General features: G+C 38.7%; 1 protein-coding gene across 1 annotated transcript in view; it reads right to left on the bottom strand.

The window, feature by feature from the left end:
- Positions 1-26,075, bottom strand: part of INTS4 (integrator complex subunit 4) — a 104,844-nt gene that overhangs the window by 17,685 nt on the left and 61,084 nt on the right. The window contains exons 12-18 of the mRNA XM_028515359.2: positions 23,949-24,091; positions 21,289-21,404; positions 19,579-19,712; positions 17,592-17,749; positions 9,333-9,426; positions 6,823-6,903; positions 2,935-3,065 (exon numbers count right to left, since the gene is read on the bottom strand). Coding sequence (XP_028371160.1) covers positions 2,935-3,065; positions 6,823-6,903; positions 9,333-9,426; positions 17,592-17,749; positions 19,579-19,712; positions 21,289-21,404; positions 23,949-24,091 — 857 coding nt within the window. The remainder of the gene's footprint in view (positions 1-2,934; positions 3,066-6,822; positions 6,904-9,332; positions 9,427-17,591; positions 17,750-19,578; positions 19,713-21,288; positions 21,405-23,948; positions 24,092-26,075) is intronic.

Genomic DNA, 26,075 nt, shown 5'->3' with positions numbered 1-26,075 from the left:
CGATGAAAACTGAAATGGTTAATTAAAACAGCATATTGAGGAATTTACTCAGAATATAGAGTACAAAAACAAACAAGAAATTATGACAGAAAAGATAAGACATAGGGAAAACAGAGGCAGAAGATACAATATCTAGTATGAGAGGCTGCACTGGATGGAAGAACTAGTGATTAAAGAAATAATAGAGGGGAAACAAAACCCTGAGCTGAAAACCAGAGTGGAGACTTCAAAGTCCCAATAAAGTCAGTAAGAATACAAGGAAACACATACCTAAATATGTCCTGGTAAAATTTCTGAATTCTAAAGAGAAAAAGAAAAGTTCACAGCCCTGAGCCAGGAAAAATAAGCTGTATACAAAGGAAAGAGAATCAGACTGACATCAGATACCCTAACTGTAGCATTAAATACTAAAAGGCAAAAAGCAATACTTACAGAGTTCTGAAAAACACTGCTGGAGAACGTGTTCCAGTCAAATAAACAGTGAATTTCAACAAGAAATTTAAAAAGTTAAATGTGGAACAAAAGGAACAGTGGATGGCAAATTGGAGCTAAATAATGTTGATAATATATGTGTAAGAATTAATGCACATTTTAAGAAAGGATTCCTAAAATAAGAGCTGAATTATAAAAACACAATAAGCTGAAACTAAATCTAAATTAAATAGTATAAGATGATTTTAAAAAGCACGCTTAAACTTCTCATTCTGATCCAAGGTGATTGTGATAGAGGCGATCATAAATTCTTTTTAATTTTCTTATGCTGGTAAGATAAGTTCAGTATGTTAATTAAAAATATGAAGTGGCTTTGGCCTGTGTGGCTCAGTTGGTTGGAGTGTCATCCTGTTGACCAAAAGGTCTCCAGTTCAATTCCCAGTCAGGGCACATGCCTGGGTTGCAGGTTGTGTCCCACAGCAGGGTGTGCCAGAGGCAACCAATCGATATTTCTCTCTCACATCAGCGTTTCTCTCCCTTTTTCTCCCCCTTCCTTCCCCTCTCTAAGCATGTCCTCAAGTGAGGATAAAATATATATGTGTGAAAATAATATTTAAACAACAAACATGAACTAACTTTTATCAAATATTTACTCTGAATGTGCTAGGAAGTATTTTAAAGGTTTTATGTATAAAATTCAGTAATCCTTATAATAACCCCATGAGGGAGAGGCAGGTACTACTATTATCCCAGTCTAACTTATGAGGAACCAATTGAGATGCAGAAGGTTTATATAATTTATCCAAGGTCACAAAGTGTACAAATGGTGGAGCTGATATCTGAACCATTCAATGAGGCACCACAGTGCCTGTCACTCTGATCCACCTCTCACTTGCATAGGTCAGAATTAGGTACAGAACTTTTTTTTTTAAGATTTTATTTATTTATCTTTAGAGAGGGAAGGGAGGGAGAAAGAGAGAGAGAGAGTAACATCAATGTGTGGTTGCTGGGGGTCATGGCCTGCAACCCAGGCATGTGCCCTGACTGGGAATCGAACCTGAGACACTTTGGTTCGCAGCCCGTGCTCAATCCACTGAGCCACGCCAGCCAGGGCTAGGTACAGAAATTTGAAACCCCTGGGAAGAAGAAAATGATCAATGCATCCAAAAATCAAGAAAGAAAAATAGCATACAAATGGAAAATACAAAATAATATAACATGAGTAAGAACAAACATATTAGAATCTTTATACAATGATATGGAAAGATGAAATACATTGTTGGATGAAAAGAAAAGGAGGCAGAGCAGCAATGTATTTTACAATTTGTCTTATGTTAATACACACACATTTATAATCTACACGTGTTTATCTGGCTTGGGGAAGGCCTGTTGGTGGTTCTAGGAGAGGTGGATTGCCAGAGAACCTTCACTTAATCTGCAATGTTTAAGTTTTCATAGTAATCATATATAAACTGGAAAATACATCTACTTTCTTTAAATATTGATAAAAAGTACAGATGCCATCTCAAGTACCCATCATTTGCCTCAGCTGTGATTCAGTAGGGATTAAACATCCGTTAAGTGAATATGTGGATATCTCTAAGGTTAAAGTGCTACTTGAGTTAATCAGGGTGCTATCAAGATAAGTGAAGTAATAAAATAATATTCAGAAAGTTTTCTGACCTAGTATCTTCAGTGCGTACCTAATCACCTGTACTTGTTTCTCTATGCCACGTGTGGGCGGACACGCCTGCTGAACTGCGTGTCAGATATATCTTCAACCCAGCACCGAGTCCCATAAATGCTGTCCTGTAGTAAATCTGTGATGCCATCATTCATAAGATGCATCTTTATTTTATGAAACAATAACAATAAACCCACTTTCAATCAATCAAACTATGGCACAGCAATAGATTTCAGAGGAGTTAAAAAATGTGCATTTTTGAAATGATGAAATATGGTGATTCTCATTATCAGAAAGCCTAAAAGCTCCCATTACACTGAGTTCTTACTATGTACCAGGTACCATGCTAAGTGCTTTTACATGTATTATCCAATTCATTCTTCACAGCAACCCATGAGACACATGCTTTCATCACTCTCATTCTATAGACAGGGAAACGAGGCAACAGAGAGGTTTAAAACCCTGTCCGTACTCAAACAACCAGTAAGTGGAGAGGTCAGGGTTTGAAATAAGGTGGTCTCACTGTATGGTAGATTCTATTAATTTGTCTTTAATGCCTTGGAGTTTACTAGTCCCTTCAGAAGAGAAAAATTCTAAATTCTGATACTAAATTCTTAAAGAAATTTATCAAGGACCACACAGAATGCCCACGTTTCCAGATGAAGTCCCATGTCGTGCTGTCAACAAAAAGCCACTGGAGTGTTTTTCCAGGGATCTCCTATGATCTAAGAACAGAACTTGGAGTTCTGAAAAATTAATACTAACATCCCTTAGCTAATCTTTCCACGCCACCCCTTTGGGTGAGCTGCACGTCTTACCCTCGAGTCGTTCGCGCCGTTACTATAAGCTGCAAGGCTTTGGCCTGTAGCCTCATGTGATGTATAATCACGACCTGCTTATTCTCCACACCACTGTACATGAACTCCATTTTGTAGGTCTCTTCCATGATCTGCAAAGAAAAGGTAATGAATGATCAGTGAAAATATCAATGCCTCCTTGAGAGCAGCATAGAATTGTAGGTGAAACTCTGAACTGAGATTTTAAAAAAAAAATGTGTATTCATTTTAGAGAGACAGAAAGAGAAAGAGAGAGAAAAACATCACTGTGACAGAGAAACATTGATTGGTTGCCTCCCATACACACCCAGACTGGGAATCAAACCCCCAACCTGGGTGTACGGGATGACACTCCAACCCACTGACACACTGGCCAGACCCTGAACTGAGATTTGTAAGTGCCTATGTTGAGAGAAACTAATATAATTTGAGAGAAATTAATATAAGTGTTGAGAGAAATGTATAGTATTCCTTGCAAAAAAGAAAATAAGACTTCTGGCCGAGATGGAGGCATAGGTGGATGCACCGTACCTCCACACACAACCAAAATTGGAACAACAACAATTCAGAGGCAGAATAACATCCAGAACTGACAGAAAATTTATCTGAATGGAAGTCGGACAGCCAAGAAGTTGAAGTAGACCCATTCATCCAGACTGGTAGGAGGGGCAGAGACAAGCAGCCAGGTGCAGGTCGCAGCTCAGCGAGCAGAGACAGTTGGGCGCATAAGGAATCCAGGGGTGAGTAAGGCATCTGGAGCACACAGATCGCAGTGGGTGGACCCTCAGTACGCAAGTGGCAGCTGGCAGACCCAGTGAGGCAGTGTTATGGAGCAGGGCAGAGTGCGCAACCCAGGATCCCAGGGAAGGGACTGAGGTCCCTCAGAGAATGGAGCTACTGCCATCATTCCCTCTCGACCCCGCCCCCACATACAACGTCACAATCTAGCAACTGGGGTGCCCAGCCCCGGTGAACACCTAAGGCTCCGCCCCTCACCATAACAGGAGTGACCATACCAAAAAAAAAAAAGAGAGATGGCTCAAACAGAACAAATCAATGCCCCAGAACTCATCCTTTTAAGTGACTAAGAGATAGCCAACCTATCAGATGCACAGTTCAAAACACTGGTGATCAGGAAGCTCACAGAATTGGTTGTTTCTGGTCACAAATTAGATGAACAAATGCAGGTTAGGATAAAAGAAATGAAGGAAAATGCACAGGGAACCAATAGTGATGGAAAGGAAACTGGGACTCAAGACAATAGAGTGGATCAGAAGGAAGAAAGAAACAACCAAACAGAAAAGAATGGAGAAATAAGAATTCAAAAAAAAAAAAAAGAGGAGAAGCTTAAGAACCTCCAGGACATCTTTAAATGTTCCAACATATGAATTATAAGGGTACCAGAAGGGGAAGAGGAAGAGCAACCAGTGGAAAACTTATTTGAACAAATAATAAAGGAGAACTTTCCCATTCTGGCAAAGAAACAGACTTCCAGGAAGTCCAGGAAGCTCAGAGAGTACCAAAGAAGTTCGACCCAAGAAGAAACACACCAAGGCACATCATAATTACATTAGCCAAGGTAAAAATGAAAGAGAGAATCCTAGAAGCAGCATAAGGGGACAGTCACCTACAAAGGAGTTCCCATCAGACTGTCAGCTGATTTCTCAAAAGAGACCTTACAGGCAAGAAGGGGCTGGAAAGAAATATTCCAAGTCATGAAAGACAAGGACCTATATCCCAGATTACTCTATCCAGCAAAGCTTTCATTTAGAATGGAAGGGCAGATAAAGTGTTCTCAGGTAAGGTCAAGTTAAAGAAGTTCATCATCACCAAGCCCTTATTTTATGAAATGCTAAAGGGACTTATCTAAGAAAAGAAAAGAAAAAAAAAACATGTATAGTAAAGGGACAGCAAACTCACAATTATTAACAACCACACCTAAAACAAAAACAAAAACAAACTAAGCAAACAACTAGAACAGGAACAGAACCACAGAAATGGAGATCACATGGAGGGTTAGCAACAGGGGAGTAGGAGGAGGAGAGAGAGGGAAAAGGTACAGAGAATAAGTAGCATAGCTGGTAGGTTGAAAATAGATAGTGGGAGGGTAAGAATAGTATGAGAAATGTAGAAGCTAAAGAACTTATAAGTATGACACATGGACATGAACTAAAGCGGGGGATGTGGGTGGGAGGGGGTGTACAGGGTGGAGGGGAGTGAAGGGGGAAATGGGACAACTGTAATAGCATAATCAATAAAATATATTTAAAAATCTTAAAATAAAATAAAATAAATTATTTTGTCAATTGAAAAACAAAAGACCTTCTTCTGGTAATAAAATCATCTTAGTTGATGATGTGACAATATGACAATTTAATCACCGATAAATTGTGAAGCACTGCTTGTCACCCTAAACCAAACTTACTGTGCTGTGGGAACAGATGAATATATGGAAACCCAATCCCCAAGGTAAGTCCTCAAAGATTTAGCATCCAGAACCAAGAACCACCTGTTAGTCATCCAGGTGGCCTGTACTAGGGGCCTAAACTTTGGGATAAGGGCAGAAAACAAGGTCTATGATCTCAGCGCAAGCCCAGTGTATCTTAAGTTCTTGTTCTATTCTAGCCAAATCAGCTATTCTCCTCCAAATGATGCTTCTCTTCTCCTTCTGTGCCTGCCTTCCTTTGAAGAATCAAAGAAATCATTCCAGGCTTTCCTACAACTGACACTAAGACAAGATATTTAATCACATGGTACCTCAGATTCTCTATCTGTACACAGGGAAGAAGCAGTACCAACATTGTAAAATTTAAAGGATTAAATGTGAAAGAGCTTAACACAGTATCTGGCACAAAGCAGTTGTAAATTCCTTCCTCTCTTTCTTCCAGACTATAGTTCCCTAATCCTCTCCCTCCAAACATGGCCCATTTTGGGACTCCAGTGGTTAAGTTCTACTCCCCTACAATAAGCCACATAGCAGGTCTGAAAGAGAGTTGAGAGCAGATGAAAGATCAAGCAGAATAAATTCTGGGTATCAGAGGATCTGGGCTCAGATCACTGACTCTACTACCTAGAGATCTAGGAATTTAACTTTGTTGAGCTTTAACTGTTTCACCTATAAAATGGGCTTAATACTTATTCCTACCTAATGGGATTATGTGAAAGTTAATTAAAATAAACTTGAAGGTTAATTAAAATAAAGTTGAAATCATTTAGTGAACTGTAATGCAACTTTCTCGTGGGTCATAATCATGTGGTTATGTACAGACTCACTATCGAAAAGAGGTGAGCCAGAAAGTTCACTAAATCCCAATACCTAAGAATGAAGGGAAATTGCTTAAAGCTAGAAAGAAATAAACTCAAATCAAATAAAATGAAATGTTACTTAGTGAACTGTAGGGAAATATAAGAGCCTTTAACATTCATTTAGTACAGGCTAAAAAGATAAACCACCTGAAAATTAGTTCAACTACATTTTCAGATAAAAGATTCATGAGAGTATTTATTGGATTTTAGTATATCTGAAATACAAGCTGATAATATTTTAGAACACAAAAGAACCTTAGAAATCATTTAATTGAACTGCCATATTCTACAGAGGAAAAAAATCCAAGGAGGTTAAATGACCTGTTCCATATTACCCAGAAAACTAGGGGCACACCTGGGACTAGGTCCCAGGTCCCTTGACTCTAAAGCCAGGGCTGTGACCCCTAATTTTATGCTGCTTCTCATATCACTGACTTGTTACGACAGGCTGAAACTGGGGAGGTCACTGCAGACATGGAGCCACGTGAAGGCCTCTGGCTCTGACGTGAATGAGACAATTTCAGCACAGAGATCTACTGAAGAGAAGACTGCAAAACAGCTTACTTGTTTTGCGGCTGCCGAGGCCAAATCACTCTGCTTCACATACAAAGGGGCAGCCACATTCCACAGCTTTTCCTGTAAGGCCTGCACAGACAAAGCAGGAGAGGAGAGAACACAGACATCACAAAGACTGGCAATATCACTTAAGATTTACATGTTTATTTTGTTTTGAAAATCTACCATGATCAGGATTTCCCTTTAGTCTTATCCTGTTAAGCCGAGAAACCACACAAATGGTTTGTGAGAACTAAACTCCTCCCCATTCAATCCAATTCCTAGCCCAAATGCCCTCTGTCCCAGATTAGTGCTTTCAAGCAGAGTGCAGGAGCCATGAAGGTCTCACCAGAATGTCTAGGCAAACCAGCTTCTGAGGCTGGGCCCTCTGTGTTACCACAGCCACTGCACTACCCTGACTGCCTAGACCCTTCCTGCCTGACTGTGGTTCTTTTTTCTTTTCCCCATGCTCACTATTCTTTGAACAGCCCCATCATTTTACTGGCACAGCTTTCCTAGATTTCACCCTCTCTCAAGCTTCCTACATTCAAAATGATCACTTAAAGCCACAGATTTAACCTACTATTTCTCTCTACTTCTATCCATCCATATGGCCCCATCTCTCATCTCTTGTCTACACCTCTGTTATAGTTTCTAATTTCCACAGTCCTTCTTAATTACAGACATAATTCAATGACATTACAAAAAACCTAGACTAACACTGTCCAACAGAAATATAAAACAAGTCATGTATATAATTTAACATTTTCTAGTAGCCACATTTTTAAAAGTAAAAAGAAAAAGGTGAGATTAATTTCAACAATACAGTTTATTTAACCAAGTATATCCAAGACAATATCATTTCACTATGCCATTAATATTTTAAAATTACTGAGATAGTGTATATGTTTTTTTCATACAAAGTCTAAGAAATCCAGTGTGCATTTTGCATTTGTAGCACAGCCCAATTTGAACTAATATTTCAGGAGCGCAATAGTCACATGTGCCTGATGACTATCATATTAGACAGTGGCAGGTCTAGACTATAGATACAGAAATCTTTAAACACCCCAAAAACACTATCTTATAAGAGTTATTGTTTTTGAATATTTGCTTCCAGTCATTTCTCAAATGCTTATTTTTATATAGCTACAGTCAGAAGGCTGAAGTAATTTTGCATGCTTTTTTGGTATATAACATTACACTGTATTTTGTGATGTTGTTATATTAGTCTTCATAAAGATCAGTACTGGCCACAGACTCTGCTGGGCAGTAGATGCGCCACTACTGGGGTAGCTCCTCCCTGATTCCCAAACACCTGCCTGCCTGCCTCGGGTTCTAGGCCCGGGTCCCTTACCTACCCTGCCACTCCATGACACTGAGTAAACAACATTGTTCCTTTTAGGAGTAATCTCTTCTCATTTCCTACTCTAGAAAAGTAGATTCTTTTCAAAGGCCTTCTTGTGTTCTATGAATAAGACAGCAAGCCACAGAAGGGAAGAGACCAAGAGTGACACAGCACTCACCAGGCACACACCCTAGGCGAAGGGCACTCACACACACTGCTTGTTACCCAGTCCTTCCTTGGGTAGAGCTATTATTAGCCCTGTTTCACAGAAGCTTGGAAAAGCTAAACAACTTTGCAAAGGGGTATAAAGGAACTTTTTGGCGGTAATGAAAATGTGCTGTATCTTGAATGTGGTGGTGGTTATGCAAGTATATACATTTGAAAAAAATCCATCTTGCTGAACAAGGGCTGTGTAAATCCCAACTTACTTTGGTGTACGCGCGCACCTTCACATGTATACACACACTTGCAAAACCCTATGCTCGTACATTACAATGGGAAATAGTTTCTCACTTCCATTTATTCGGACTGAACAAACAGCATTATAATCATTTTGAAGACTAACAACATTTGGAACTAAAGACAAGATAAAGGCTTACCAAATAAAAAGGGCTCTTCCAAATCCTAAGCCTAAATTTATAGCTAAGCTCTGCACTGAAAGCTACTGAACTAGTTTAATTGGTTTTCAACTCAGTAAACTGAAACAGGTTCTTGGGTACCAATTTTTTGTGATTATATAAATAATCTGACTAGTGTGAAATGCCAGCAAGTTGGCCCTTTTAAGGTCAACCTTTAGTTAAATCAACCTTTAACTAATTTTACTTTGACAAAGTGAAATTAGTACTAAAAAATAAAAGTTCATATAAGTTCGTTGCTGATTAAATGAGAAAAACAATGAAAATCCTTGGTACCCTATAAAGAAAATGGCTGTGTATTTGATCTGCTCCAAGTACATGATGAAAGAATTCTACCAAATTTAAAAAATTCAAATTCCCATATGAGTTAACAACTCTTTAATTAGCGTTAAGTATCATTATACCACAGAGTACATAATTCTCCATTGCTAAGTGGCTGCAGAAGACCATATATTTTTCAAGTTATGGCCACGAACACTTCCAGGTCTGTTAAAGTACTCTCTCAGCATCACACGGCATAACGGGTGCGGACCAACCTTGATGAGAAGAAGCTGACACCGAAGATAGGTAGCAGAGAAGTCAGCGACTCCTGCCAATTCAGACTGAAGTTCTCCAAGTCTTTGCAGATCCCTGTAGTAAACAAAACCCCAAGACAAATACAGGATAAGGAGAATAACGGCAATATAAAAATCATGTCAAAGCATTTTATCATTTTACACCTAATAAACTGGTCATAAATTTTTAAAATAGCACCCAGTACTGGGGTGGTTATAATGAAAGAGGTTCGCTCACACTCTGATAGTGGTTTAAGCTAATACGATTCTTTTGGAAAGTAAAATTGTACTATGTTTTAAAAGTCACATATGGTCAAATATTTCAATCAGTAGCTTTATGCTGAGAAGTAATTCTAAGAAGCATCTTCAACAGAAATGAAATGCTCAATGCCTCCTCATATTCATTGGACTATTATGGTAAATAACTCAGTAACTGCTTAATTATTCAATGGTAGAAGAATTTTAAACAATACTGTATATCTAATCAATGAAATATCCCATACCTATTGAAATATAAAATGGTAAGAAGGTATATAATGTCAACCATTTAGAAACTATATACAGGAGAAAACCAAAGCACAGTGGTTTTCTGGATAGAGGTGTTCAGGGGCTTTTTAGTGCCTTCTCCCAACTATGCTTTATTTTCCTATTGTTTTATAAAATGGACAAGTATTTTTTGTATCATCAGAAAAAAAAATCTGCCTGTGGACAAGAAAATAGAGAGTGGCACACAGGTAAAATAGTTGTTTTGAGGGCTCGAATTACTAATTTAAAGTTTAAAGTTTTTGAATAGATAATACATGACTACAGAATTACACTGATAAGATACAGAATTCCAAAGATACTAAAGGATATATATAGATATATACATTATATATCTATATAATATATATTATATATATCTATATAATATAGATACAATTAAATTAGCCCACCTTCCTCTACCTGTGCACTGCTACCCAGTATACCCTTCCACAGGAACCACATTACCTGTTCCTTTTAAATCCTTCTAGAAATATGCTATACATGTACACAAAAGTATTGTTTTTCTTTTCTTTCGTCTCTTTTGGAGAGAGGTATGTGTGTGAAAGACAGAGACCCCTAACAATCCATCTCAGAAAAAATTCAAAAAAGGCTGCCTCATTTTTAACAGCAATATCAAAACTTCATATGGAAATGGTAGCTGTTAGAAATGAAGACTGAGTCAAGAGGAAAGTTAACTGTTTCAGGGCTAGCACAATATATCAGGTCTCATAGTAGCCTATACATAACTCTCCATCCGGCTAAGCCCCTCCCTACACTCTTAGGCAAAGTTTTGATAGCTAATGCTGCCTCCTAAGAACCTGATACCAGGAAGAAGATGCTCTGGAAAGGGGCTCGAAGTAAATCATTCCCAAAGTAACTGAAGAAATTAGGGGCTGCAGATTATATATCACAGCTTGAAAGTTTTGGTGGCTTGAGCGGGTTCTGGAAAGCGTGATCTTGTGTGGGGATCCAGTGCAACAAAAGGCAAAAAGACCCTGTACTAGCCAGCCATACCTGTAAAGTGCTATTTTTCTTTCTCTTTACCATCTCTAATGTCTCTCTTACAAAAGAGCCCTGAATCATTCTACTTCTGAACCATTTCCTTTCCACAAAGATTCTGCCTTGTGTTACAATTACACTGACCCCATGACTATACATCAGCTGACTGCCACCATTGTTAAGTTAGTTTACCACCCTTGCACCGTAGCAATTGTTCCAAATTGCACAGAACAAGATGTAACTCAACTAGCCATGGGAAATCTGACTTACTGAACAAACAAAAATGGAAACTTGCTAGCCCTGGGCAAAATGCTCTATGTTCCAGTGTTTCCTCTCTGGACCTCTTTGTGCCCACAATCCTCAAGGACCACTTTAGACATTTGTCAGGAAATTATGGACTCTTTCATGGAAAAGATTACAAACAACACTTTCTATGTGCAGTGTACTAGATGTTTTCTTCCTGGAGCTCATGGAATCCTTACAATGTGAACTGCAATTAATCTAATTTCACTGAGAAGGAAACTGAATATCAGAGTTTAAGTGGCCTGCAAAAACACAGGACATGAACTCAGGTCTAACTCTAGAAGTCTTTTTCTTTTTCAACCATATCATATGGCATTTCATTTATTCATTTGCTATGAAAAATCTTTTCATATATTTATGAACCATATCAAATACAGATGAGACCAAAGCTGATTTAAAATCAGATAAATATTAAGCCACATTTCTAGAGAAGTGATGTGGCAGGGCAAAAGAGCCCCTCCCGGGAACACACACTGTAGCAATCCTGAGTCAACATGGTGGCAATAAGTAGCATTTAAAAAAAAGTGTTCTAAAAATACAAACTTACATATATTACAATTTTTTAAAAGCTTACATAACAAACAGAATTCATCTTTAAATCATCGCATAAAATAGTTAAAAGACTCTGGATGTATAAATCAAATGTTTATGACTAAACATTTCTTTCAATCTCTTACAATCTCTAAACATCAATTTACAATTAATATCTCTTAGTAGTTTGGCAGAATAACAAGAAGTGTTAGAAAATGCAAAATGAGTACCAAATCCTGATGACTTTTTAAAAGCTATCTCCATCCTTGCACTCAGATGATTACAAATAGCAAACATTTTATTTCCACCTCTGTACTTACAAGACTAGTTTCCAAGCTACAAAATAAGCACTGCTCCTTGGAGACATGAAACAATGCACAGCAAGATGAAGATTTTTAAAAATTTAACCAAGAAATCCCATGTTCTTTAGGATCGCTGTCTTTAAAAACTCCCATAGGGAAAGAGGTGTATTTTTTAAAATAATTTTTTATTTTTCAATTCAGTTGATCTACAATATTATTAGTTTCAGGTGTACAGCTCAGTGATCAGACATTACACAGCTGAAGTGATCATCTTAATAAAATCTCATGCCCACCTGACACCATACAGGGTTCAGCACAAATATGCCCCCCCCAACCAAAGATTAATTGATTGATCGATTTTTGGAGAGAGGGGAAGGGAGGGAGAAATAGAGGGAGAGAAACATTTCTTTTTTATTACAAAATCATAAGCATGTAATTCTGTAACATAACCATTTCACACTCAAGCACAACATGTGACATTTTAGGTGAAATGTTCGAATTAAAACTATAAATTATTACACCCATATTATTACCCTTCCAGCCACACTCAGGCGTTGCTTCTGCCAGACCCTGTAGTTAACACAAAATTACTGACTACATTCCCCATGCTGCATTTAACATCTTTGTGACTCTTCTGTAACTACCAATTTATACCTCTTAATCCCTTCACCTTTTCACCCACACCCCTAACCCCCTCCCATCCGGCAACCATCAAAAAGTTTTCTGTAACTATGATTCGGTTTCTGCTATGCTTGCTCATTTATTTTGTTTTTGGGTTTTTTTAGATTCAATCACTGATATGTATTTATTACCATTTTATTATTCATATTTTTTATCTTTTTAAAATTCTTCTTTTTAAAGAAAACCTTTTAACATTTTATGTAATACTGGCTTGGTAGTAATGAACTACTTTAGCTTTTTCTTATCTGGGAAGCTCTTTGTACATCCTTGGATTCTAAATGATAGCTCTGCCGATTAGAGTAATGTTGGTTGTAGGTCCTTGCTTTTCATCACTTTGAATACTTCTTGCCAATCCCTTCTGGTCTGTAAAGTTAACATTGCTTTGAAAGAAGTGTATTCCTATCGATTCAAGATCAATAAAGCCCCACCTGTTTCAAATTCAAATAAGCTGTTTTACTACAAAAGAACAATCTCTACTATGAAACATTTCTAACATGATATGGTTTCTGAAACAATATCTATCCCCAGTAACAACTTAGTGAACTTACATAAAAAATATGAACTCTGAAAATTGGTTTAGTATTTGAAAGAACAGACAAGTGACTGTAGCATTCCTTAAAAGACAATCCCTTCTCTCCACCAATGAATGTAAACATACTTACATTCAGAAAGTTGAACTGGATTTACAAAATATCAAGATCATGTCTGAGGTGTCAAATGAGCTACAGTTAGATTTAAATTTTAAAGCAAAATTTCATAAATGCCATACTATTATCTATATAACTACTATTCTCAAAGTACTTTCCACATATCATTGTATTTTTCACAGCATTCCCAAGACCTCCACAGTACCCTCGATTTATAGATCAGGGAATTGAGGCCTGAGATTATGTTCCTAGGAAGCGATAAAAGACTTGAGCCAAGCCCTTTGGATTAGAAGTTTGGTCATACTAGATGTTTCGTGTCACATAAACTGCTGACCAGAGAGACAGCAGTGTGACCAGGGGGAAGGGCTAGGAAGACGGACGTTTTAGTCCAGGACGTGGCTACACCGACTCCCTGATACGCTCTACTCCCTCCTGCACTCAAGGAACTTCTATTGTTCTTCAGGTCATTGATTAGATTATGCAAGGAAGGATTAGGTGCCCCTTCTGGTCTCCTGGAAGTGTAAGTGCTCCTGTACTTACTGCAACGTAGGGTGGAAAGCACAATACTACAGCTCCTGTTTACCTGGCTGATTCCCCACCCAGGCTGTAAAATCTACCTGGCTGATTCCCCACCCAGGCTGTAAAATCTTTGCAGCAGACTGTCGGGTTTACCACCACGTTCCTTCCGCCCACCGCAATGCCAGGCACAGGGTGGAAAACCACAACACATGGATAAACCCCAGCTCTCTCACCCATTATAAATATAAGGTAATTTTCATGGGGTTGTTTTTAAATTAATATACATTTAAAATAATGTACATTAAACACTTAAAGGAGTGGGGACATAGTGGGCACTTGATAGACAATGGCTATTGTTATAACCAAGCCAGCTAAGCCTTATAGAACATCACATCTATACATCTGGAGGTGAGGTATATCCAGAAAAAAAAAAATCTACAAAAATCTTAAAAGGCTTCATTCCTGGTTGAGCTTTCACAGCTAGAGTTTTTAGCAAATATTTATGGGGCTCCTATAAGGCAACCAAGATACAATGGTGAAGACAAAGAACTTATGTCAAGTTCTAGAAACAAACAAGCAAACAATCCCCATCCAGAGCCCTTGCGGAACTACAGCAGACCTTCCTTTTTTAAAAAAAAAAGATTTTACTTATTTATTTTTAGAGAAAGAGAAAGGGAAGGAGAAAGAGAGGGAGAGAAACATCAATGTGTGGTTGCCTCTCGTACACCCTCTACTGGGGACCTGGCCCAAAACCCTGACCGGGAATTGAACCTGCAACCCTTTGGTTTGCAGGCTGGCACTCAATCCACTGAGCTATACCAGCCAGGGCTTACTTTCTATAGGTGAAATCTTGGTTGGGTAAAATGGCTGCCTGGATTATGACAAAGGGTGGTGTCTAAATGACGCAGTTTGTTTTAAACTAGTGCTAACAGGTAAATGACCAGAGTCCTAATCAGAGAACCTTCTACATGAAACTTGATAACATTTCACTTTTCAACAACTACAGAAAATATAGGGGTGGGCAAACATAGGTTTACAGTTGTTCAAATGGAAATGTTTAAAAATAATAATAGAAGAATAAACTCTGTTTCACACTCACAATTGTAAACCTATGCTTGCCCACCCCTGTACATTCTACTACTTCTCACCACAGTATTGAGATTTGCACAGGTACAAAGAGATGATGGATTTCTACCCCTGGTGTTGACATTGAGTTCTGAAAGATCCAGGGTGTGCTAATGCTGCTTCCCTAAATGACACACATGACTAAGATCATATGCTGTTGGCTTGTATGTTTTTACTTATTTCTGTTTTTGTTTTTTACAGGTAAGGCAAATTGTGTCCTTCAGTCCTTAGACAAATTTGTCATCTACTCTAAGTTCTGAAGACCCCTAGGGGTCATCTGGTCTATTTTCCAATTGATACGGAAATCCTCTTCACTGCTGCGTATCATAGAAAATCAATTTTAGAGTCAAACAAATCTAGATTTAAATCCTGGCTCTGCTACTTCCTAGTAAATTGCTTTAGTTCCCCAAATTTCCATTTCTTCTCTGTGAAACGGGAACAACATCTAACTGCAATAATATTTGTGAAACATCGTAGGTCATCAATAACTGCAATGCCACCTGCTTTCTTTTCTGAGTCTTTCCCCATTCTGGCCATACTCCTCAGAACACATTTCAGTCAGAAGCGTAGTTTCCAGGACTGACTGCAGTGCCTGAACAGCGATCTGACCAGCCGGGAGCCCACCAGGGCTATCACCTCACAAAACCCGGATCATGAGGATCACTAAAATCAAGGGGTGTTTACTGAACACCTAACTGACCAACTGATGACCAAATGGACTTACTTCTGTGCATTCTGCACTTGCTTTAGTGCTAAAAGGATAAAAAAAAAACTGTAAAAGACAAAACCTAAATGTTTATTTAGGTGGGCTTGAGTCAGCAAATGGAGCTTATTTTCCTGGCCTCGGAACAACACCTTCAGACAGGGGCCTTAAATCTAACACTTTGGTGAGGGAGCAGGGGGGAACACGGGACAGAGGCATGTCTTCAGAGTCAGCACACTTTTTCTGTAAAGGGTCAGATAGGAAGTATTTTAGGTATTGCAGGCCATGCAGTCTCTGTGGCAACTACTCAACTCTGCCATTACAGCATGAAAGCAGCCAAAGATAGTACCTAAAAGTGTGGTTATGTTTTAATCATTTTACAAAAGCAGATAGATATTGCTCTTGCTAAAGACAAATGGCCCTTTCAATTCTTTGCATATCATTCAGGACATTTAATAAGATCTGGCAGTCTGCCGGCTGTTCCCCAATAGCCTCCCCTCCCCCCTAAGTAACAGGGTCACCAAATGTTAACTAAGCACTGGTCACACAGAATGAACTACATTTCCTAGCTCCTTACAGCTAGATATAGCCTTGTACCTCAAGTTCTAGTCAATGGGATGCAAGTAAAATTAAAACATGCAACTTTGGGGAAGTGTCTTTATAGACGGTGGAGGTAGAAATGATGTTCTTCTACTCTTTCGTTTTTCCTGCAGAACACAAAGGAGAGAGAGTTTGGGTCTTTAGGCCTAGACCACTGGTGACCATCTCAACTGATGGCTGCTCTCAGATGCTGGCCCGGGTCTGCTCAGGGCCAGCTGTGGTGTGTGGGTTCTTGACTTCATGTAGGAAAGATTTCACAACACAAGTCCAGGTGACTATTAAGGTACATTTATTAAGGCTGGGGACAAAGAAACAAGGACAGCTTAGCCAAGAAGAAGCAACAGGAAAGCCTAGGCTGGATTGCTTTAGCTCACTGGGAACTCAGAGAAAAGGGGCTTTAGGGACAGGTTCAGGGGATTAGTCTGGGACAAGCTGCCAGAGTTTAGGAGACACCTGCCTGTAAAGGAAGAAGTGGTGGAGAGAAGAAGGGAGAGAAAATGGGGAGGCCTGCTCTCCAGAGGAAGGGTACACCCTGGGTCCTTTATCTGAGGACTGTAACTCTTTCTTGCAGGTGGGATTCTCAGGGGAGGTCTCAGGGGAAGGTGTCAGTAAAATACTCATTAGTTCTCCAGGGGTGCCCTTTCAGGGTCATATAGTCTTCTCTGATTGGACAGTGACAGGGTCTTTAGTCACTGCACTTAGTCCTGGCATCACCCACATGGTTTTGCTGCTTTTCTGGAACTGGAGCTGAAATGCAACTGAGGCCTAGATGTTATCTCCAGGGAGGAAAGGCCAAGGGAGAAGGGGTTAAGGTCCTTGTTTTCCCACGTTTGCCCCCTGCCAGGCACTGTGGTCTTCCACCCTGGTGAACATCCATACCTGGCTGAAAATTGCTCAGCCCCTCAGTTCAGCTGTCTGTCTCAGTTTCCCTATTCCACTTGCCAAGGGATTTTCCTAGGCTCTCACTATCCTGTTTCAAAACCGGTTACTTGGCATTTTTCATCATATCCTAACTCATATACAAGGAAAGAAAAGTTAAAACCAGCTTCTTTGTAACTATCTCTAGTTTTGCACTAATCATCAATCTGGTCATGTACAGAAAGAGTTTTTCTTTGTACATAATATGTTCAAACCACAATATAATCCACATATAAACAGATCATAAAACCCTGTGTGAGTGCAGGCCTATACACTCACTAGCCTAGAGCCTATCAGAAAAACTAGACTATAACCAACACTGGAAATCAAAATGGTCAAGCTGAGCACAGTAACAATGTTAACTCTGTCGAAAGGATGATCACCTTACCTGATGGTGAACTCTAGCAGCTCCTGGGTTCCCTGAGGGTCCAGGTGCTGAAGACTGTACACCCTTTCCAGGCTCTGCTGCAGGAATTGATGGGAAGGATCCTCATGAGGCATGATATTGGGGGAAACAGCTGATGACACCAGTTTTCTACCTGGTAACTAAGCAAACACAGTGGGGTTATACAGTGCCAGCAAATTCTGTGGCTCAACTTTTCATAACACAAACCAAAAAAAAAGTGAGCCAAACAAAGCAAAGAGGATAAAAGGCTAAGTGATTCTGTAATTAACTCTCTCTCCTTCCCCAGCTCCAGCGGGAGAAAGAGAGAAAATGAACATGGTCTATTCAACATAGCCACAAGCTGTAAGGAGGAAAAGAAGAGGGAATGATATACTATTATTTTCTATTACCAACTGACATAAATGGGCTAACCATAAAAATGGGGCTAAAAATTAATCTGTTATCAGATTTATTTTTAAACTTTATTTCATCTTTCACTTCATAGAAGAGTGATGATTTATTCTTAAATTAGTTTATATAATATACTATAAAATATTTTACATAATGATAATTATAATTCTTGTTCTTACTATTTAAAGTGGTATTCTTTCAAGAAAAGGATGGGGAGGGGAGAGCAAAGAGGATTTCACTTTTGATTTTATACCTTCTATACAGTTTAAATTTTAGAACATGTACATATTGGGTTGGCCAAAAAGTCCGTTTAGTTTTTTCCATAAAATACATGACACATCTTTCATTTTTACCAATGACTTTATTGATTTGGATATTTTGAGTATGTCAGCTATCTCCCATGTGTTATAACACTGATTGTTCTCTATTAATGTCTCAATTTGATTGCTATTAACTTCAACTGGTCTACCTAACCATGGAGCATCATCACCCAACAACAAATCTCCAGCTAACCACTTCTTCACAAACCACTTCCGATACATTCAATCAGTCATAGCACATTCTCCATATACTCCACAAATCTCTCTTTTTTTTGCAGTCTCAGTTGCATTTTTACCTTTCTTGAAATAATAAAGCATAATATTCTGAATATGTTGCATATTTCTTCCATCTTCAATATTAAAATGGCTCCGTAAGAATTCAATTCTGATTAAATTTTTTTGATGCATGCTGATATGACAGCTGTCACAATAGAGTCTAGCAAAATTGTTTTGTATTAAGTTAAAAACAACTAAGAACTACTAGAGCCATCTTACTGAAAAAACAGATGAACTTTTTGGCCAACCCAACATATTATTCTAAATAAAGTTTTTTATAGTAACCTAAGCTGGGATTAGGTAATACAAATAAAGAGCTTTAAAAGTGCCTGCGCACAGTTAGCATTCAGGAAGTGTTTTCTATTGTTATCATTATGGGTCATTTTTAATTTTTTTTCTTTTTGCCCTGGCTGCTGTGGCTGAGTGGATTGTCAGCCTGCAATCCGAAAGGTCGTTGGTTCAATTCCCAGTCAGAGAACATGCCTGGGTTTTGGGCCAGGTCCCCAGTTGGGGTGTGCAAGAGGCAACAACAGATCAATGTATCTCTTGCACATTGATGTTTCTCTCCCTTTCTCCTTTGCTCCCCTCTCTCTAAAAATAAAAATAATATTTCTAAAACATAAACTTTTTCTTTCTGTACCTCTAGGGTTTTAAAAATAATAGTTTTTATTATTAAAAATAAACTCTTTGAGAACCATGGCTTTATGTATTACAACTGTTAAAATACATCACAATCTAATCCTTGGTTAGATTGTTCTGGATCCCCTCCTTGTTGCCTAACATAGCATAATATCACAGGGACATTTAAAAATGAATCTTCTTAAAAGATAAGAAGCTAAAGTATGACACAATGGGAGAGAGCCCAAGAGAGAAAGACAAGAATGAGTTTTCAGAAAATAAGTCTACTTTCTGCTATTTAACAACCACAAAAGACCAAAAAGTCAAAAAAACAAAAACAAGGACAAAAGGTGTTTTCAACATACCCTCAAGGCAGGGACCAGATGAGAAAGACTGTCCCTGAGGTAGGCATAGTGCCTGAAGGTATGATCCGAGAACAATGCTGGCATTGTTGGGCAGGTTTTAGCAGCATTGAAGATAAGAACCAAAACTGCAATGTCTGATGGATGAGTGAGTTAAGGAAAACTGGAGGTATACAAAGAAGAGTTTGGCCAGAATCTGGTGTTCCCACTTCCCACCCCCAATATTCCCATGAATAATTGTAGTTCTCTAATAAAGAAATGCAAATTCAAAGGCAGCTTATACTACTTCAAACTATCCCAGTTACTATGAGTTTTTAAAAATAATGCCTGATGCTGCTGAGAATACTTATAAATGGAAACATTTGGTACAATGGCTACTAAAATGTATACTGGTACAATCCCTTTGGTAATAATTTGGTACTAGACAATAAGAGTGTTCTGAATGTTGAGTAATTCCACATCCCAAAATCTATTCTAATAAATAATCAAATAGCACAGAAAAGTTTATAATAGCAAATAGTCAGAAATAATTGTAAGATTTTCCCATCAAGGAAGAAAGTCAAATCAGCCACAAAGTGGGCAAAAGCAGGATTTTATTGGGGTAGAGCTTACGGGCAAGGTTCTCTGGTCCAGAGTAAGGGGGGACCAGAGAAATCACACCCAGGGTAGAGCAGGGGGGATTTTTTATACATCTGGGTAGGGTAGGCTTGCCGTGTCTTAGGCGGATTGGGCTCTGTAGTCTCCGTGGCACACTGAGAATGGCTGACCACTTAGGCACTTGTTGCCGGGAAGATTTTGGCGGTTGCTTAGCTTGCAGTTTTCTTTGTTTGGCACCTGCCGTGGGGGGTTAACCTTTTCATATCCTGTCCAACCCAACAATAATGTAAATAACCAGAACCAGGGGAATAACTATACAACTTGTGCTTCATCTACTTGATGGAGTATCATACAATCCTCAAAAATTACAAATAATTTATGATATTGTATCAGAAGCATTTTGTCACAAAAAAACAGGCTCTAAAATATATATAGGAATTAAGAGAGAATACAATGATCATCTGAAAATAGCCAGTTATTTGGCTGATCCCCGGTTCCCAATAAATACCCCTAAACTTCACCAAGGATCTGCCACAGAGCAAAAAAAACCATGGGAAAGTGTGGCTGCACTGACGTAAACGTATTCCCATGACTGGAAAACAATCGAATTACACAGCATGCTGTCCATGGCTATCACAAACCCACTGAACTTGTAACAGAGGCAGAGGAGCTCAGCCCCACCCACTCATTCAGGTTGCAGATTAAATTAAACATGGAATAAGACATAGGAGAAAGTCCATAGTCTTCAACACCAAAGATGTCTGGAGAGGTATTTAGCCTCTCTGAGCCTCAGTTTTCTCATCTGTAAACTGGGAATAATTCCCCTTTCCAGGGTTGCTTGGAAGACCAGTGATAAAATGTATAAAGCATTTAAACAATATGTGGAATACAGCAGGTGCTCAACAAATGGTGTAAAAAAATATTAGTATTAAATGGCAAAGGTGAATTATTGTGAAATCAAGAAAGAAAGCTGAGAATAACCACAAGGCTTCCCCAGCATATACGCTTATCTGAAAGAAATGAAAAAAATAAAACAAGACCTGCTAAGCTACACTACAGAAAAAGATGCTAGAATTCCATCAAGTCAGCAGAATCTGCCCCAGGCGCAGAGGATACACGCTGGATCGTCCATGTCTGGTTCAGCTGTATCAAAATACGGGTGGGTGCTCAGGAGCTCTGGCACCAAGGGAAGCACCAGGGTTGGATGCCGACTTCCTAGAAACTTCAGGCATCTGAAATAAACAAAGTGAGAGTCCACTTTAGTAAGTTAATACATGCTTTTAAAAAGTACTAGGATTTAGAATCAGAAAACCTGATTCAGACTTGCAAGTTCTCAACCATCTACTTTTGCTACCTCTATGAGTTCAGATAAGTCATTCAATTATTCTGAAACTGTTAATTCATCTAAAAAATTGGTCATTGGGAAGATTAAAAAGCTGGTATAGCAGATATTACTTCTGACTATTTAATCAATGGCTATTATCCCCCATCTTCCTTGCCAAGAGAACCCTGACTTTACTCAGGTATTAGGTAGGTAGTAAAGTGCTCAGTAAAGTGCTCAGAGAAGGTTGAACCAAGGGCTCAACCACAACCGGTCTAAACCCATCACGGCAACCCCATCCCCATTTTCCAGTGACTGGTTTGCAGGCAATCAAGTAATCCAGTTCTGGTCCTGGAGCAAGGGGAAGTGTGCTGAGAGATTCTTAGAGCTATCCATCATATAGTAAAACCTCAACTGGCTGTTAGTTAGCTATTAACTGGCTATCAGTTAACTATCATGACTACATTAGGTCCTTTATAAGCTATCAAGAACTACATGTGTGCTGATAATTACGCATTTTTATTATTTTGTTAAGTTCTGGTTTAGAAGGTGTGCTAAACTGAAAAGAAATATAAAGCTTAATTTCTATTCTCAATGAGTTTATAATCCAGCTTAGAAGCAAAGATTAACTATCACATGAATGATACTCTGCTTTCTGTCAAAGGTAGATTCTGTCAAAGGAGATTACTATGATCAGAGGAAGTTTCACAAAGGAGATAGGATTTCAACAGGGATTGGTAAAAGAGAGAAAGCAAATACCACAAACAAATTCATGTATGTATGGGTTATGAAAGGCATCACATTTAAAAACACTTAATATTGTTAAAAACCCTTGGGAAAAACTTTTCCCCAGTCCTGTTTTACCTTCTATGTGGAACCAATTTAATTCATGAAGTTTCTGACCTCCCTCAGCCCTTTTACTTACTGTGTCTCAGGCGACACTGAAAAGTTGGTGTTTGGCTTCCACGTGTCACTCCTCTATTTTATCTCTCCTTCTATTCAGATCTCACAGGGAGCATACAAGAGCTATTAACTGAGTTCCCTCAGAGACCCCTAAGTACCTGGGCCTCTCTAAAGACAGACTTCAGGTCTGACTTGTAATATTTTTTACTATTTCATCCACCTTGCATCTACACATTTCTTTCTACTCCCCTTCCAGCTGTTTGAAGGCTAGGTCTCCGAGTTGAATCCATTTTTAAATCTCCACAGCACCTACCACAGTGACTGGGTTATAACAAGTGTTCGATAAGCACTCATTCAATGAACTAAAGGTATATAAACAGAACAAACTATCTCCTTGAAAACTTTCATTTATGTGCCTGTCTTTAGCAAGGTCTTAAAAACATGCCATTGTGACTATTCAGTCTTTTATCTTGTATATTTTTTTATATTTCTGAATAGAGCCACCATTCATGATAAGAAATGAAAAAAATCAGGTATAATTAGGTCACTTCAACATCTTTTGGAGCACTGTGAGGTGAAAGAGTTTTTTGTCTACAATCATCCAGTAATGACAGTCTTAACAAATATTCTGGGTGAACCAAATAACCACAAATCTTATTTTAAGGCAGGAAGAATGTTCTGCTAAACACTCTGTAACAGTTCCTTCCATCAAGCAGAATTTATTCTTTCTGCATCCCCAGGAAGTACAAGTGCTGATACAGGTGATTCTCTCCCCCGCAATCCCCACACACCAAATGACTGAGTGCTCCCTGAAGACAATCAATGAATGTACATTGAATTGAGCTGAACTCACTTCACACATGAAGAAACAGCAAAACAGGTAACTCAGATATCAAAAATGTTACGTGGAGCAAGACTTCCCCGGTATTTTTAGTCTTTAATATATCTTCCAAGTAGCTCATTTGACCAACTTTTTCTACTCTTAGTAACAAATATTTTTGAAAATCAAGAAACCATAGAGTTGGAGTAATCTCATCACATAAGCTCATTTAAATATGTGGAACACACATATTCTTATATTAAATGTAAGAAAGTAGTTCTTCAAGCTGCAATTCATTAAAAGTGTTAACAGTCTGCCTCTAGTCAATAAAGTTAGAGGTAATCAGGGAAAAAAACTAATGAGATTTTCAATCTGCAGACCAAGTGCCGGCCCTGCCTCTAATAGCTACGATGACAGCAGTGATCCTGCACACGATGCAAACTAGACAAAGCAACGATTAACACCCCACAGGAGACAAAGGAAATCTAACAGCTCATCCCTGCACCCTCCACACATACCACAGAGCTTGGCACACAGAGTAGTTGGCAGGCATATATCTGCTAGGTAGACAAATGAACCAAAAAAATAATAATCTAAAATACAGTATTCCACTTAGGATTCACACCCCTGAGAGTTCAGTTAATTTGAATAAGATGATCCAATGAAAATGTCCACACCATACATTTAACACATTATTTAACTCAGTGAGCAAATCAGCAAAAAGGCCCTTACTTCCATATGGAGTCCCTGTCAGTAGGGTACTTGGTTAAATTTTTCAGCAGCTCCACCAGTGCAAGATGAATTCCTTCTTTGGTTGAAACATTAGTACAGCACAAAAGTTCATGAAGGGCCTCTCTAATATCTCTGGATGAATCCTTAAAAAAAAAAAAAAAAAGATGACAATGATAATAATAGCAGCCGCTGTGGATTAGTTGTTATGGAGGAGTGTACAAGTTACCAAGGATAAAAAGTCAATTTTGGGAGAAAAGAGGTGCTGGTAGTTAAGACAGAGGTGACATATGAACTGAGGTTTGAAGAATTCATTCATTTGTTCATTTGTTTACACATTCAACATTTATTTTTTTGCACTTAGTAAACAAACATTTATCAAGCTCCTCCTATGCACTAAGTGTTAGAGATGCAGCAGTAATTAAAATCAAATCCCTGCTCTCAGAAACTTCATTCTAGTGCAAAGACAGATTGACTAAATATATATTATACAAGGTCTGCCCAGAAGGTATCCACCCATGTAATATGAAAAATAAAGACATTTGCTGAAGAAGATACAAGATACAAGAAACACTATACCTAGGACAATGACACCTCAGTCCTCTTCAAAGTAGCACCTTGGGACCTCACACAGTTCTCCCAATTGCCATCAATGTGCCCTGTCATATTTTCCTGAATCTCACCAATGGTCTGAAATCTCTTTCCTTTCAAAGGTGATTTTAGTTTGGGGAAAAGCCAGAAGTTACAGGGTGCCAAATCTGGTCTGTAGGGGAACTGAGTCAACTGGGTGATTTGATGTTTCACCATAAAACTCTGCACAACATGATTCATGAGGTCGTGTTGTCGTGATGAAACTACCAGTCACCAGTTGCCCATAGCTTTGGCCTTCTGAATCATTTGAATAGTTTCCACAGAGGAATGTTCAAGCTTAATGCAAAATCTGATGCAGATTTGCTGCTCTTCTCACTCGGTCATTTTGAAGGCGATGGTCACACAGTACACATGCTCACTCAACAGCGTCTACCGTCCCCACTGACTAATATACTGAAGTCAACATGGTTCACACATGCACATTCCAGTCCACTCTCCGTGGCCGCCAGGTTATATCAACGTTGCTGCACACCTTTCTCATTATGTTTACAATGGCTGCACTTTTTCTAGACAGACCTCATAGGTCAGGTAGTGTTAATGATCACATAGTGTTAAGTATTATGAAGAAACTACAAAACAGGTTAAGGGAAAGAGTGCGGGGTTAGGTGGGGTATTTTACACCAGATAATCAAAGGGAACAGCACACATAATGGCCATGGGGTGGAAGTGTATTTGAAAAATAGCAAGCAAGCCCATGTAGCTAGAGCAGAGTAAACACAAGAGAGCAGTACGAGATGAGGTCCGGGAAGAGGCCTCTTCCCTCCCCAACAATTGCTAACCTCACTAAAAGGATCAGAAAAGGTCACCAAAAACTTCTTAATACTAAAGTCATGGATACATCAGTTCTACTCTTATTTAATATCTCCATAGCATTTTGCCAGTTCTTCAATTTTTTAATATAGACCATTTGAAACATAGATAAAAGCAGAGACAATAAATCCCCCTGTTTCAACAATTAACTCTAACCAACCTTGTTTCATCTATGCCTTTACTGACTCCTCTAGGTTATTTTACAGGCTGTCACAGAAATCATAACATTTCTCTGGTAAATATTTTCATAAATATGTCTTTTAAAAATAATTATTTTAAATAAAACACTAAACCAATACTATACCAAAAAAATTAATAATTCCTTAATTTTAAATATGTAGTCAGTACTCCAATTTCTCCAGTTGACTCAAACAGTTTTTGTTCTAATCAGGCTCTGACTATGGGCCACATGCTACGATTGGGTAATACGTCCCTTAAGTATTTTTTAATATGTAAAATCCCTTTACAGCCCTGGTCAGTGTGTCTCAGTTGCTTGGGCGTCATTCCAAAGAGTAAAAGGCTGCTGGTTCAATCCCAGTCAGGGCACATGCCTGGGTGCGGTTTCAGCCCCCTGGGCACATATGGAAGGCAACCAACCAATGTTCTCTCACACCGATGTTTCTCCCCCTCTCTTTCTCCCTCCTTTCCCCACTCTCTGAAAATAAAAAA

Source organism: Phyllostomus discolor, chromosome 6, assembly GCF_004126475.2.
Source record: "Phyllostomus discolor isolate MPI-MPIP mPhyDis1 chromosome 6, mPhyDis1.pri.v3, whole genome shotgun sequence".
Classification (NCBI taxonomy): Eukaryota; Metazoa; Chordata; class Mammalia; order Chiroptera; family Phyllostomidae; genus Phyllostomus; species Phyllostomus discolor.
The sequence above is the reverse complement of the archived record's forward strand: the minus strand, read 5'-3'. Positions and strand labels throughout refer to the sequence as shown.